We start from the raw sequence: 17166 nt of genomic DNA, 5'->3' as shown, positions 1-17166 counted from the left end.
TGCATTACTTTTGAAATCAAATGTGTAAAGATTTTTAACTGTTTATTAAAGATCTAAAAGTTTGTAGCAGGAGTCTAAATGATCAGGAAAAATAATCTTTTGCCCAACTACCTCAAGCTCTAAGCAGGTATTAGAAGTAGGAGAAAGCAGAGGGACTGGATCCAGAAACTCAACCTGCTATAAATGGAAAAGAAAAGACTAAGCTGGAAGTTCCCAATAAGTGAGATGGAACATGTATGGGTTCTTGGATTTAAGTATAACATAACCTCAGAAAGAGTGGAACAGAAGAAGAGACAACAATTTTAAAAAAAATTTTAAAGACCCTCACTCCTCTTGCCCCGTATGAACACACAAGCAATATAGAGCAATGCCAAAGGAAAGAAGAGAGGAAGATATAAGCTCCTGCCAGCCCTCACGTGAACTGCTTTGCTGAATTCTAAATCAGGTAAGACTAAGACAAAAAATAAAATGTCAAAAGCATTTCAAAGGTATCCCTAACAATAGGAGGTCAAAACACATTCCTTACACTGCAAGTCAGAAGAGTGGGAATTCAAAGATGGACCAAAATGCATTCTGATTATTTTAACTGAGTCAAATGAAATTAATAAAAGCAATGGGCAGAAATCAATCACATGCCAATTAAAGACATCAGCTGGGATAAAACATGTAAGAAGGATAATGTGATGGTTCATTATATGTCAACTTGACCAGGCTATGGCACCCAATTATTAATATTTGGTCAAACACAGGTGTAGAAGTTGTTGTGAAGGTATTTTTTAGATGTGATTAGCGTTTAAATCAGTAGATTTTGAATAAAGCAGATTACCTTTTATAATGTGGGTAGGCTTCATACAATCAATTTAAGGCCTTAAGAGAAAAGACTGCAGGTTCCCAAGCAAAAAGAAATTCAGCCTCAAGGCTAAAACAGAAACCCTGCCTGAGTTTCAAGTCAACCAGTTTGCCCTATGGACTTGCCAGCCCCACAATCACATGAGCCAGTTCCTTAAAAACTAAACCCCTCTCCCTCTCTCTCTCTCTCTCTTCCCGAAAAGATAAAATTTGCTAATAAAGACCCAACAGGCAGAATCTCCAACTGGAGGCAATGGAATTGAAATTGGCTAAGGCAGCTAGCAATAAAACACCAAAGGTTCTTGGACAGAAGAATGACACAAGAAATAATATACATTTAATGACAATTATTTTGGAATCATTTACACTGTATGTGTAATATGAACTAGATCAGAGGGATACTAGAAGACATTTGAGAAAATATAGGCCAAAGGATTCTGCAGGTGGCGTTGGAAATGAAAAGGAATTCATCCATACAATGGGGATATGACAAAAAATTTAGTAGGCATATTTTGTATTTTTAAGATCTTTTAGTAAAAGTTCTATCAGAATACTATTCATATAGGTATTTACTTACCATATTTGTCTCGCAAGCCAACAGTGCATCTAAAGACTCCACCAAAGGCAACATCTTCACCAAATATTACTGAAAAACAGTATTTAAATAATACATTTTATTTAATAATCCCTAAATAATACTAACAATGAGAAATAAGTAATTTAAATGTTTACATTTTAAATCACAAAAGATAAATGGACCATAGATCTCTATCAAGGTTTCTCAACTTCTACATTATTGACATTTTAGACTAGATGATTCTTTTGTTGTGAGGGTCTGTCCTGTGCACTGTAGATGCATAGCAGCATCCCTGGTCTCTACCCACTGGATGACAGTTACCACACACACACACACACACACACACACACACACAGTTGAGACAACAAAAAGTGTCTTCACTTACATTGTTAAATGTAAACAGAGTCGTGGGAGTGGAGACTAAGATCATCCCCAGTTGAGAAAGAACCACTGATCTAGAATCTCATTTGTTTTATCCATGAAGAAAACGAGACCAGAGAAGTAGTAAATTGACTGGCCAAGTCAGAAAGCTAGAGGCAGAACTATGACTCATGCTCCAGACTTCCAGGCCTGTGGTTTTTCCTGAGACACAGTATACAGTAAGCAAGCCATCAGAAGAGCATTCCAAGCTAAGGGAACAGTCACAAATAGGAAAGGGATTTAGACTGTGTGAAGCAGAAAGGAGGCAAGCATGAAGGACACAGTAAGCAAGGCAAAGAATGGTGTAGGTGGAAATTGGCAGGAGCTTTAAAATAGGGGGTATTCATAGAGCTGAATGCTAGTCTCATAAATGTACCTAACCAGTTTTTATCGACCCCAAGAAAAAACTCACCCTTCTCTATGTTTGAATTTACTTCTCTAGTTCAATCATCCGCAAGTAGCATTCAAAACAAATCAAGATCTAATCATCCTTTAGTCCAGCTCCCACTTCTCCCTAAAAAATAACCTGTTTTTCATTTAACCTTAAAACTACAGATTATCAGGTGGAAGCCCAATGTATAGTAAACATATATGCACACACACATATATAAACTATATATATAGATATATGTTAAATATATATGTATATACATATATGAAGTAAAGCCAATCAAATTTGAAAACATACAGTGGAAGAACAATTGGTTTTGTATCAATGATTTAATAAGATGAAGATTAAGATACTTATAAAATTATATATAAATATTACAATTATTTCCAAAACATATTACAAGTTGAATGACAATGTATTCCAAAGGGAAGCATAAAATCAAGTCTTCATTTTATAAATAAATAGCTGAATGAAAAGATATTTTGTTTGTTTCTATGTGCCAAAGAAACAGGAGTACACAGCAGGTTTTAATCCAGAAGTTATTAATACAATATCAGGACCACACACACTGTAAGAGAAAGCTGACTTGATGTTAAATATACATGAGAACTAACTGGTAATAAGTGGACTAATATTGCAATTTGATTATTTAGCCCCAATCATACCTTTGAAAATGTCAGGTAGATACAATGTTAACCATTGAGCTCCACATAAATATTTTAAGCAAATCTTCAATTCTGGAATTAACACAGCTACCACAATTCAGGCACATATCAGGGTTACCTGCAGTAGGATCTTTGGCCAATGAGTTATCCAAGGCACTTGTTACTGACTGGAAAAGATTCATTTTCTGAGTTTGCCCTGTGAAAATCAAAAAAAAAATCATTTCGTGTGTTGTAAAATACATAAAAACAACCAGTTTCTTAACAGTTAATTACAACTTGACTAAAATCAAGGTACAAAGAAAGGTATTATGCAAATTGCTGAATTATTTACAATAATACTATAAGATACAAAAGCAATACAGACCTGGAGAAGCTTGTTAATGGGGCAAAATTTACCCATATTAAACAATTTTTTGTAAAAGTATAAAACAGGAAGAAGGAATATAACCAAGTGACTAAATGCGTGTAGACAATAAGACCTATGGAAAGTCAGAAAGGGAGACCCGTCAAAGTGAGTGGTCTGGGAAGAAGCACAGACAGGTGTTAGGAACCTAAGCCATAAGGAATGTGCATGACCAGTGGCATGTGTTAAACACGTCAACAGCAAATGGTCATGGACCATAAAACAATAAGGAAGGGTAAAGATAAACTTTGGTACCCGGAACTGCTGGAGTTTGGAACATACCATAATCTTATGCCTAACCACATCATATTTAGTCCTTCTTATTGTCTTATTACTTAAATAGAATATCTGTGAGCCAGTGTCCATTCCCTAAATGGATTTTTTAGGAGGAATAAATGAAGCAGTACATGTAATACACTCAGAACAGTACCTGACACAGTGAGTGCTGAATAAATATTAGCTATTCATTGTTAGATTCTGGACTCTGTCCATGTCCTTCTATCTTCACCTTAGTACTCTTCTGAATGGTATAGGAAAGCTTCATTTGATAAAGTTCTAAATGTTAGAATTCAGAAACATCATGACATTAGAGCTTCGATTCAAGCTTAGGTGCTGCCCAATGCCCACAGTCATCCCAAAACTTTAAGTCAACTCCTCTGCAAAATTACAATTCAGAGCACAGAACGGCTTCAGCCTAAATCTCCCCTGATCGAGAGGCCCACTCTTTATCCTAGTGCCTGATCTACACGCTGGTAGTCGCCTTAACCCACAGCATGCTGATAACAAATCTTTTCGATACCTGTTGCTTACCCTGATCACTGCCCACCTAACCTCCATGCTATTCATTAGCCTAGTGTGTCCCAACAGTCAAGATCTAATTCCCAGTGTGGGTCACAACAGCTACTGCTGTTGCCTTCAACTGTCTGACCATGGGACATTGGTCACTTGTCCTTTTCCTGGAGACCCATTTTCTTCCCTAGCCTGGCATTGCTCCACAGCAGGTTCTGACATATGACATCTTTCCTCCTTCCATTATCCACCGATACTCCAGACTTCTGACATTCTGCCTACTCTGGCATCTAATGTCTCTCTGATCCTTTCAACAGTACTGAATGCCCAGGGTTCAGGTCTTGGCAATCCCCAGTCAGATACGTCCTCTGCCCTCTGTGCCCACAATCATAGCCTGTTTCTACTCTTATATTTGGTGGAGATAATAGGAATTTACTCAAATATTATTTTATATCACTTATGGCAAAAGATATACAATCATACCACATGTCCATGATTACTTAAAAATTTATTTTTCTTCAGGCTAGGGCTATATCGCTTAATAGATACAGGCATACTTTGTCTTACTGTGCTTCACTTTATTTTGCCCTACAGATATTGCAATTTTTACAAATGGAAACTTTGTAGCAACCCTGTATCTAGCAAGTCTATCAGCATCAGAATCACATTTTCATAATTCTCACAATATTTCAAACTTTTTCATTACTATTACATCTGTTATCATGATCTCTGATCAATGATCTTTGAGGTTACTAGTGTCTTGGGGTGCCACAGCCTTCTGACATTCTGCCATGGCACCCCAAGACAATTACATTAGTAACCTCAATAAATGTTGTGTGTGTTCTCACTGATCCACTGACCAGTCATTCTCCTTTATCTCTCCCTTTCTTCAGGCTTCCCTATTCCTTGAGACATAATAATATGAAAATTAGACCAATTAATAATCCTACAGTGACCTCTAAGTTTTCAAGTGAAAGGAGGAGCTGCATATCTCTCACTTTAAATCGTAAGTTAGAAATGACTAAGCTAAGTACAGAAGGCATGCTGAAAGTCCAGAGAGTCTGAAAGCTAGGCTTCTTGCACCAAATAGCCTAGTTGTGAATGCAAAGGAAAAGTTCTTGAAGAAAATGTAAACTGTTATTCCAGTAAGCACACAAATGATAAGAAAGCAAAATAGCCTTATTGCTGATATGAAGAAAATTTTAGTGGTCTGAATAGAAAACCAAATCACACACGACATTCCCTTAAGTCAAAGCCTAATCCAGGGCAAGTCCCTAACTCTTTTCAATTCTATGAAAGCTGACAGAGGTGAGGAAGCTGCCGAAGAAAAATCTGAAGACAGCAGAGCTTGGTTCATGAGGTTTAAGAAGAGAAGCCATCTCAGTACATAAAACGGCAAAGTGAAGCATAAAGTGCTGATGGAGAAGCTGCAGTAAATTATCCAGAAGATCTCACTAAGATCATTGATGAAGGTGGCTATACTAAACAAAAGATTTTCAATGGAGACAAAACAGCTTCTATTGGAAGATGCTATCTTGGATTTTCATAGCTAAAGAGAAGTCAATGCCTGGCTTCAAAGGACAGGTGGACTCTTTTGTAAGGGGCTAATGTAGCTGGTGATTTGAAGTTGAAGCCAATGTTCATTCACCATTCTGAAAGTCCTAGCACCCTTGAGAATTATGCTAAATCCACTCTGCCTGTTCTCTTTCAATGAAACAACAAACCCTGAATGATAGCACATCTATTTATATCAGGGTTTCCTGAATATTTTAAGCCCACTGTTGAAACCTACTGCTCAGGAAAAAAAAAGATTCCTTTCAAAATATTACTGCTCACTGACAATGCGCCTTGGTCACCCAAGTGCTCTGACGGAGATGTATAAGATTAACGTTGTTTTCCACAGATCAAAAGAGACAAAGAAGGCCATTACATAATGGTAAAGGGATCAATTCAAAAAGAAGAGCAAACTATCCTAAATATATGCACCCAATACAGGAGCACCCAGATTCATAAAGCAAGTCCTTAGAGACCTACAAAGAGACTCCCATACAATAATAATGGGAGACTTTAACACCCCAATGTCAATATTAGACAGATCAACGAGAAACAAGGTTAACAAGGATATCCAGGACCTGAACTCAGCTCTGCACCAAGTGGACCTAATAGACATCTACAGAACTCTCCACCCCAAATCAACAGAATACACATTCTTCTCAGCACTACATCACACTTATTCTAAAATTGACCACATAACTGGAAGTAAAGCACTTTTCAGCAAATGTAAAAGAACAGAAATAACAACAAACTGTCTCTCAAACCACAGTGCAATCAAATTAGAACTCAGGATTAAGAAACTCACTCAAAACTGCACAACTACACGGAAACTGAACAACCTGCTCCTGAATGACTACTGGGTAAATAAGGAAAAGAAGGCAGAAATAAAGAAGTTCTTTGAAATCAATGAGAGCAAAGACACAACGTACTAGAATCTCTGGGACACATTTAAAGCAGTGTGGAGAGGGAAATTTATAGCTCTAAATGCCCACAAGAGAAAACAGGAAAGATCTAAAATTGACACCCTAACATCATAATTAAAAGAACTAGAGAAGCAAGAGCAAACACATTCAAAAGCTAGCAGAAGGCAAGAAATAACTAAGATCAGAGCAGAACTGAAAGAGATAGAGACAAAAAACCCTTCAAAAAAATCAATGAATCCAGGAACTGGTTTTTTGAAAAGATCAACAAAATTGATAGACCACTAGAAAGATTAATAAAGAAGAAAACAGAGAAGAATCAAATAGATGCAATAAAAAATGATAAAGGAGATATCACCACCAATCCCACAGAAATACAAACTACCATCAGAGAATACTATAAACACCTCTATGCAAATAAACTAGAAAATCTAGAAGAAATGGATAAATTCCTGGACACATACACCCTCCCAAGACTAAACCAGGAAGAAGTTGAATCTCTGAATAGAACAATAACAGGCTCTGAAATTGAGGCAATAATTAATAGCCTACCAACCAAAAAAAGTCCAGGACCAGACGGATTCACAGCTGAATTCTACCAGAGATACAAACAGGAGCTGGTACCATTCCTTCTTCTTGCAGGAAGTCAGGGATCCCAAATGGAGGGACTGGCTGGAGCCATGACAGAGGAACATAAATTGTGAAAATTTCATGGACATTTAACAGTTCCCAAACAATACTTTTATAATTTCTTACACCTGTTTTACTTTAATCTCTTAATTCTGTTATCTTCATAAGCTGAGGATGTACATCACCTCAGGACCACTGTGATAATTGTGTTAACTGTACAAATTGATTGTAAAACATGTGTGTTTGAACAATATGAAATCAGTGCACCTTGAAAAACAACAGAATAACAGCAATTTTTAGGGAACAAGGGAAGACAACCATAAGGTCTGCCTGCCTGTGGGGTCAGGCAAAAAGAGCCATATTTTTCTTCTTGCAGAGAGCCTATAAACGGACATGCAAGTAGGAGAGATATTGCTAAGTTCTTTTCCTAGCAAGGAATATTAATATTAATACCCAGGGAAAGGAATGCATTCCTGGGGGGGGGTGGGGGGAGGGGGGGAAGGCCTATAAACATCCGCTCTGGGAGTGTCTGTCTTATGTGGTTGAGATAAGGACTGAGATACGCCCTGGTCTCCTGCAGTACCCTCAGGCTTATTAGGGTGGGGAAAAACTCCAAGCTGGTAAATTTGTGGTCAGACTGGTTCTCTGCTCTCAAACCCTGTTTTCTGTTGTTTAAGATGTTTATCAAGACAATATGTGCAAAGCTGAAGATAGACCCTTATCAGTAGTTCTGTTTTGCCTTTTGTCCTGTTAGGTCAGAAGCATGTGATCTTTGCTCTGCTTTTTGCCCTTTGAAGCATGTGATCTTTGTACCTACTCCCTGTTTTAAACCCCCTCCAATTTTGAAACCCTTAATAAAAAACTTGTTGGTTTGAGCCTCAGGTGGGCATCATGGTCCTACCAATATGGGATGTCACCCCCGGCGGCCCAGCTGTAAAATTCCTCACTTTGTACTCTTTCTCTTTATTTCTCAGCCAGACGACACTTATGGAAAATAGAAAGAACCTACGTTAAAACATTGGGGGCGGGTTCCCCCGAAACCTTCTGGAAATATTCCAATCAATAGAAAAAGAAGGAATCCTCCCTAACTCATTTTATGAGGCTAACATCATCCTGATACCAAAGCCTGACAGACACAACAAAAAAAGAGAATTTTAGACTAATATCCCTGATGAACATCAATGCAAAAATTCTCAGTAAAATACTGGCAAACCAAATCCAGCAGCACATCAAAAAGCTTATCCACCACAATCAAGTCAGCTTCATCCCTGGGATGCAAGGCTGGTTCAACATATGCAAATCAATAAACATAATCCATCACATAAACACAACCAATGACAAAAACCACATGATTATCTCAATAGATGCAGAAAAGGTCTTCGACAAAATTCAACAGCCCTTCATGATAAAAACTCTCAATAAACTAAGTATTGATGGAACATATCTCAAAATAATAAGAGCTATTTATGACAAACCCACAGCCAATATCATACTAAATGGGCAAAAACTGGAAGCATTCCCTTTGAAAACTGGCACGAGACAAGGATGCCCTCTCTCACCACTCCTATTCAACATAGTGTTGGAAGTTCTAGCCGCAATCAGGCAAGAGAAAGAAATAAAGGGTTTTCAATTAGGAAAAGAGGAAGTAAAATTGTCCCTGTTTGCAGATGACATGATTGTATATTTAGAAAACCCCATCGTCTCAGCCCAAAATCTCCTTAAGCTGATAAGCAAATTCTGCAAAGTTTCAAGATACAAAATCAATGTGCAAAAATCACAAGCATTCCTATACACCATTAACAGACAGAGAGCCAAATCATGAGTGAACTCCCATTCACAATTGCTACAAACAAAATAAAATACCTAGGAATCCAATTTACAAGGAATGTGAAGGACCTCTTCAAGGAGAACTACAAACCACTGCTCAACAAAATAAAAGAGGACACAAACAAATGGAAGAATATTCCATGCTCATGGATAAGAAGAATCTGTTTGTGAAAATGGCCATAATGTCCAAAGTAACTTATAGATTCAGTGCCATCCCCATCAAGCTACCAATGACTTTCTTCACAGAATTGGAAAAAACTACTTTAAAGTTCATATGGAACCAAAAAAGAGCACACATAGCCAAGATAATCCTAAACAAAAAGAACAAAGCTAAAGGTATCACACTACCTGACTTCAAACTATACTACAAGGCTACAGTAACCAAAACAGCATGGTACTGGTACCAAAACAGATATAGATCAATGGAACAGAACAGAGGCCTCAGAAATAATGCCACAAATCTACAACCATCTGATCTTTAATAAACCTGACAAAAATAAGAAATGGGGAAAGGATTCCCTATTTAATAAATGGTGCTGGGAAAACTGGCTAGCCATATGTAGAAAGCTGAAACTGGATCCCTTCCTTACACCTTATACAAAAATTAACTCAAGATGGATTAAAGACTTAAATGTTAGACCTAAAACCATAAAATCCCTAGAAGAAAACCTAGGCAATACCATTCAGGACATAGGTATAGGCAAGGACTTCATGACTAAAACATCAAAAGCAATGGCAACAAAAGACAAAATAGACAAAGGGGATCTAATTAAACTAAAGAGCTTCTGCACAGCAAAATAAACTATCATCAGAGTGAACAGGCAACCTACAGAATGGGAGAAAATTTTCGCAATCTACCCATCTGACAAAGGGCTAATATCCAGAATCTACAAAGAACCCAAACAAATTTACAAGAAAAAGACAAACAAACCCATCAAAAAGTGGGCAAAGAATATGAACAGATACTGCTCAAAAGAAGACATCTATGCAGCCAACAGACACATGAGAAAATGCTTATCATCACCAGTCATCAGAGAAATGCAAATCAAAATCACAATGAGATACCATCTCACACCATTTAGAATGGCAATCATTAAAAAGTCAAGAAACAACAGATGCTGGAGAGGATGTGGAGAAATAGGAACACTTTTACACTCTTGGTGGGAGTGTAAATTGGTTCAACCATTGTGGAAAACAGTGTGGAAATTCCTCAAGGATCTAGAACTAGAATTACCATTTGACCCAACAATCCCATTACTGGGTATATATCTAAAGGATTATAAATCATGCTACTATAAAGACACATGCACATGTATGTTTATGGTGGCACTATTCACAATAGCAAAGACTTGGAACCAACCCAAATGTCTATCAATGATAGAGTAGATTAAGAAAATGTGGCACATATACACCATGGAATACTATGCAGCCATACAAAATGATGAGTTCATGTCCTTTGCAGGGACTTGGATGAAGCTGGAAACCATCATTCTCAGCAAACTATCACAAGGACAGAAAACCAAACACCACATGTTCTCACTCATAAGTGGGAAATGAACAATGAGATCACTTGGACACAGGGCGGGGAACATCACACACCAGGGCCTGTCGGGGATTGGGAAGCTGGGGGAGGGATAGCATTAGAAGAAATACCTAATGTAAATGATGAGTCGATGGGTGCAGCAAAACAACATGGCACATACCTATGTATCAAACCTGCACGTTGTGTACATGTACCCTAGAACTTAAAGTATAATGAAAAAAAAAAAGGAAAAAAAAGATTAACATTGTTTTCATGCCTGCTAATACATCAATTCTGTGGCTCACAGATCAAGGAATAATTTCTACTTTCAAGTCTTATTATTTAAGAAATACATTTTGTAAAGCTATATCTGCCATAAATGATTACTCTGATGGATCTGGGCAAAGTAAATTGAAAATATTCTGGGAAGGACTATTCTAGATGCCATTTAGAATGTTCATGGTTCATGAAATTTCAAAATGTCAACATTGGCCAGGCGTGATGGCTCACACTTGAAATCCCAGCACTTTGTGAGGCCAAGGGGGGTGCGGATCACTTGAGGCCAGGAGTTCGAGACCAGCCTGGCTAACATGGTGAAACCCCATCCTCTACCAAAAATACAAAAAATTAGCCCAGTATGGTGGTGCACACCTGTAATCCCAGCTACTCAGGAGGCTGAGGCACAAGAATCACTTGAACCCAGGAGGTGGAGGTTGCAGCGAGCCAAGATTATGCCACTGCACTCCAGCCTGGGTGACAGAGTGAGACTCTGTCTCAAAAAACAGTAAAAAAGAAGTCAACATTTATAGGAGTTTGAAATAAATTGATTTCAACCCTCATGGATGACTTCATTTATTCATTCATTCATTCGTTCATTTTATTTTTTTTGCAACCTCCACCTCCCAGGATCAACCAATTCTCACACCACAGCCACCCCAGGGATTACAGGCATGCGCTAGCATGCCTGCTAATTTTTTTGTATTTTTAGTAGAGCCCAGGTCTCACATGCTGCCCAGGCTGGTCTCAAACTCCTTAGCTCGGATGATCCGCCAGCCTTGGCCTCCCAAAGTGGTAGGATTACACGCATGAGCCACCATGCCCAGCCTCATGGATGACTTTGAGGGATTCAAAACTTCAGAGAAGAACGTAACTGCAGACGTGGTAGAAATAGCAAGAGAACTCGAAGTGCAGCCTGAAGATGTGACTGAATTGCTATAATCTCATGATAAAACTTCAATGGATGAGGAGTTGCTCTTTACGGATGCAACCTGAAGAACTCAAAGAAAGTGGAGTCTTGAGATGGAATCTATTACTTTCTATGAATTCAAAAAAAAAGTGGATCCTTGAGATGAAATCCATTGCTGATGAAGATGCCATGAACACTGTGAAATGACAACAAAGGACTTACAATATTACACAAACTTAGCTGATAAAGAAGTGGCAGGGTTTGGGAGAATTGATTTCAATTCTGAAAAAAGTTCTACTGTGGTAAAATGCTATCAAACAGCATCTCATGCTACAGAGAAATCTGTCATGAAAGGAAGATTCTATCAATGCAGCAAACTTCATTGTTGTCTTTTTTTTTTAATGAAGTTGCCACAGCCACCACAACCTTCAGCAACCACTACCCTGATCAGTCAGTAGCTATCAACATCAAGGCAAGACCCTCCACCAGCAAAAAGATTATGACTTGCCAAAGTTTCAGATGATTGTTGGCAATTTTTATCGATAAAGTATCTCTTAATTAAAGTATGTACATTGATCTTTTAGATATAATGCTATTGCACACTTACTAGACTACAGTACAATGTAAACATGTTAATATGCACTGGGAAACCAATACATTTGTGTGACTCACTTTATTGTAATATTCACTATATTGCAATATTCATTTTATTGTAGTGGTCTGGAGCCAAACCCACAATATGTCCGAGGTAGGCCTGTACTTTCCTTAAATCCTTCTCGATTTTATAAATATTCTTCAAGTATATATTGGTGCCCAGCTTCAGAAGATAATAGTCTTGGGTAAACATTTTTCCCAATCACAGTGACATCCCACTGACTCTCCTATTGTATACATTTCATAAAGTAAGATCTTGACTTGTCTATGAGGATTTCCATAGCTAAGAACCTAGCCAGAATAAAAATGTACTGAGACCAGCTTGGTTGGGGAGACACTAACCCAGCGGTGCTAGAGGAATTAAAGACACACACATACAGAAATATAGAGTTGTGGAGTGGGAAATCAGGGGTCTCACAGCCTTCAGAGCTGAGAGCCTCGAACAGAGATTTACCCACATATTTATTGACAGCAAGCCAGTGATAAGCATTGTTTCTATAGATTATAGATTAACTAAAAGTATTCCTTACAGGAAACAAAGGGATGGGTTGGGCTAGTTATCTGCAGCAGGAGCATGTCCCTAGGCACAGATCGCTCATGCTATTGTTTGTGGTCTAAGAATGTCTTTAAGCGGTTTTCCGCCCTGGGTGGGCCAGGTGTTCCTTGCCCTCATCCCCGTAAACCCACAACTTTGCAGCGTGGGCATCATGGTCATCAAGAACATGTCACAGTGCTGCAGAGATTCTCTTTATGGCCAGTTTTGGGGCCAGTTTATGGCCAGATTTGGGGGCCTATTCCCAACAAAATGTCTAAATATCTAAGTTGCTATTTATTTCAAGTCTGCTGAACATTCAGATTAATACTGAATGACATGATATCTTATTGCACTGATGCTCGGCAAGTTATTAGTAGGGAGGAAGCAAAGACTTTAATAATAAAAATCATACAAAGTAAACATTTCAATTATTGTCTGATAACCACAAAGAATCTATTCGTCTTGTATAAAATAATTTACCAGTAAGGGTATTTAAAGGTAATTATTTCCATGTGAATACCTAAACTTTCACTCCTTAATAGTTTTTCAAACAGATTCAAAATTTTAGGGTTTTGGATTAATTGCTATTCTACCAGATACTTTTCTAAGTTTTAAATTACAAATTTTAATGGAGCAGCATTTACTTTTCATTTCTTTTTTAAAGTTACAGCATGATTTGTGGACAAGGCAAGAAGAAATCACAAGTTATTCACAGGTAATTTTTTTTAATATATATTTTCCTTAGAGTTATTTATTCTCCTAGAGGTTACATCAAAGACTATTCATAGACTATGCTTATGTCTGCCATAGTAAGATAAACCTACTTATAGCATGTGCTAACCAAAGCTGTACTGCTGGTAAGACTGTTAAAAAATAATCTATATACATCACTAAAAATTTATTAAGCACAGTTACCTAATTATGCAATCACACAGTACTAATAAATGACTGCTACATTTTAAAACCAGACTGGTAATTCTTTTTCAAGATAAAAAGGTATAGCAAAACAAACAACAACAAAATACAGCAGCACACTTTCTCCTATATCAAGGATTCAAGTTAATGGTTGCCTATTGTTAAAACAGGGCTCTGTGGCTGGCATTGAGTTGTTTAATTGAAATTGTACTAAGTAAAGAATCATGAATATGCAGGTCATCAGCACTGCTGAAAAAATGAGGTGACATATAGGCAGAATGTAAAGACCATAATGGAACATAAGTTCCAAGAGGACTGGTATCCTTAAATGCTTTTGATCAGAGCTGTGTCTTCAGTGCTCACAACAGGGCCTGACATGTAATAGGTGCTAAATAAATATTTGTTGAATGAATGAATGAACACATGCAAACACTATTTCAATAAAGGTTTAAGGAAACTAAAAGAAAAATATTAACCAACAACTTAAAGAGAAAGAAATGTGTAAGAAAAAAGACCTACCAATGTCACATTCAAAGACAAACTGCAGGAAGGGGGCAAATGAGAGGTGTTATTGCATCAACAGTCTGATGGGGTAGGTCTTTAATAACTATGCAGTATGCAGCAGTGTTAAAGGGAAAGAGAAGCCTCCCACAGGGATAGAGCATCTGAGGAAAAGGGCAAATGTCAGCAATCTCCAGAAATAAATAAGGCCAAGAGCAGAGCACATGGTCAGTGAGTGGATTTATAGCTTAGACCCAAACACATAAAAATATACAGCTATGATACAGAAAATTAGGGACTACTTGCAGAAAGTGAAGGTTGTGCCAATACGTTCGGCACTGGCTTTCCTCTGTACTGCCTAGTTATTGATATAGACCTGTGTGTTACAGCACATCCTCATCATATTCCTCTTAGAAACTCCAGCATTGGGAGGCCGAAGGGGGTGGATCATGAGGTCAGGAGATTGAGACCATCCTTGCTAACACGGTAAAACTCCGTCTCTACTAAAAATACAAAAAATTAGCCAGGCATGGTGGCAGGCGCCTGTAGTTCCAGCTACTTGGGAGGCTGAGGCAGGAGAATGGTGAGAATCTGGGAGGCAGAGCCTGCAGTGGGCCAAGATCGCGCCACTGCACTCCAGCCTGGGTGACAGAGCGAGACTCTGTCTCAAAAAAAAAAAAAAGAAACCCCAGCATTTATTACAGTGCGTAACACACAAGTGACAATCAGTATATGCCTGGTGAAGTATGATGAATGATGTCAATGAAACAATCTGGCACTAATTCACATCATGAAATAACAGGATACTAAGAAACTACCTGTTTTCCCCAACAAAACCTCTACCCTCCATCCAGATACCCTATTCTCCAGGAATCCCTTTCTATTGACCAGGTATGTACCTCTATCTTATTCTAAACTCTACTAAGAGTTAGCCAGCAGCTACTTCATAAAATAAGACTGAGGGAGAACCCAAATGTCAGGGACAGAACATTTTGTATTAAAATGTAAATGGGCCAGGCACAGTAGTACGTGACGATAGTCCCAACTACTCAAGAGGCTGAGGCAGGAGGATCACTTGAGCCCAGGAGAGTTCAGGGTTGTACTACATGATGATTGTGGCTGTGAATAGCCACTGCACTTCAGCCTGGGCAACATAGCAAGACCCCTTCTCTTAAAAAAAATGAAATGAAAGATCCATAAAGGCAATTGCCTTTGTAAGGTACCAGTGTGTATCACATATCCATGATAAGAAAGGAAGTAAATGATATTGGCAGAGGATGAGGAAGGGTCAACTAAAGACAACAAAAGTGAGAGGAACAAAACTGTAAAGTTGAAGAGACTGGGTCTAGAGTCCCTGGGTTGCCCCATCTCAGGGCACCTGGTAACTTCTGTCAAGAAACAATGGTGCTTCCCTTCCTTTAAGCTGGTTCCTCTACTCAATCTCTAAGTGGTTTTAAAACCCCCTTTATATGTTGGTGACTCCCAAATGGTTATCTCCAACCCAGCCAGGCCTCTCCTCTGAACTCCTGACTTTTATATCCAACAGTCATCAGTTCTCCACTTGAGTTTCTTGAGCTTTTCAACAAGCACAAACTGAATTCTTGTGTCGGCTCCCAAAACTAATCTTTTCCATCTTAGCAAACAGCACTACCCTCCACCCAGGTTCCCGTGCCACAAACCAGTGAGGTATCTTCAATGTCTTCCTTTTTTTCATCCTTCACATCCAACCTATCAAATCCTACTTCCAAAATATAGCTTAAATCTAGCAGCACTAGCCAGGCGTGGTGGCTCATGCCTTTTATCCCAGCACTTTGGGGGGCCAAAGCAAGAGGACTGCTTGAGCCCAGGAGTTCAAAACCAGCCTGGGCAACATGGTGAAACCCTGTCTCTACAAAAACTACAAAAAATTAGCCAGGCATGGTGGTGCATGCCTGTAGTCCCAGCTACCCTGGAGGCTGAGTATGAGGATCACCTGAGCCTGGGAAGTAGAGACTGCAGTGAGCCATGATTGAGCCACTGCACTCCAGCCTAGACAAGAGAGTGAGACCCTGTATTTAATTTAAAAAAAAAAAAAAAATCTAGCACTACTACATTCTATTCCAGAGCTTGCCATTTCTTTCCTTTGAGGCAGAATAGGGTCTGGAGGCAGGGAACCTAAGGCCAACTCATGCTGACTTCCTAGAACTAAATCAAAAGGAAAACCCCAACCCCAACTTCTCATGCCCAAGTAACAAAAGGACCAGAAGCCACTCCCTTTGCAACCCTCCTGCCCCTTTTCTGCGTGGCAGATGAAAAATTTGAAGTACCTTTGATTGATCCCCTCCCACAACCAATCAGGCTAGTCATGGGCCAAGTCTTCATTTGCATAGGAGTATAACTTTGTAACTTCACTTCAGCCTCTGAATGGTTGCTTTCTGTGACCAATCAGACATTTGCATAGGGTGTAAATTTGTAACTTCAGCTTCTGATTGGTTGCGGAAAGTGACCAACCCCAGAAAATTCTGTAACCTGCAATCTTCAGCCACTTGCTCCAGCCGGCTCCCACTCTGTGGAGTGCATTTTTCATTTTCAATAAATCTCGGCTTTTGTTGCTTCATTTCTTCCTTGCTTTCTTTGTGCCTTTTGTCCAATTCTTTGTTCAAAATGCCAAGAACCTGGACATCCTCCACCAGTAACGTATTTTGGAAAGCCAGCCAGGAGGTAAGCCCAAAATTGGAGATTTATTTTTCTTCTCCTTTTCCTCTCTGCTCCATACAGGGGAATGCTTTTTTCTCTTTTCCCTTTCCAACTTGGGCCCTTCAGCGCACAATGCCTAAGCACAGAGGCAA

The 17166-nt window shown here is 38.8% G+C and overlaps 1 protein-coding gene across 6 annotated transcripts in view; it reads right to left on the bottom strand.

Moving 5' to 3' along the window:
- BCKDHB (branched chain keto acid dehydrogenase E1 subunit beta) overlaps nt 1-17166 on the bottom strand; it is a 253397-nt gene that overhangs the window by 228490 nt on the left and 7741 nt on the right. For all 6 annotated transcript variants that reach the window (XM_034962428.3, XM_063605391.1, XM_034962429.3 and 3 more), the window contains exons 2-3: nt 3021-3098; nt 1427-1495 (exon numbers count right to left, since the gene is read on the bottom strand). In XM_034962428.3, coding sequence (XP_034818319.1) covers nt 1427-1495; nt 3021-3098 — 147 coding nt within the window. The remainder of the gene's footprint in view (nt 1-1426; nt 1496-3020; nt 3099-17166) is intronic.

Source organism: Pan paniscus, chromosome 5, assembly GCF_029289425.2.
Source record: "Pan paniscus chromosome 5, NHGRI_mPanPan1-v2.0_pri, whole genome shotgun sequence".
NCBI classification, from domain to species: Eukaryota; Metazoa; Chordata; class Mammalia; order Primates; family Hominidae; genus Pan; species Pan paniscus.
This window is presented reverse-complemented; position numbering and strand designations above follow the sequence as displayed.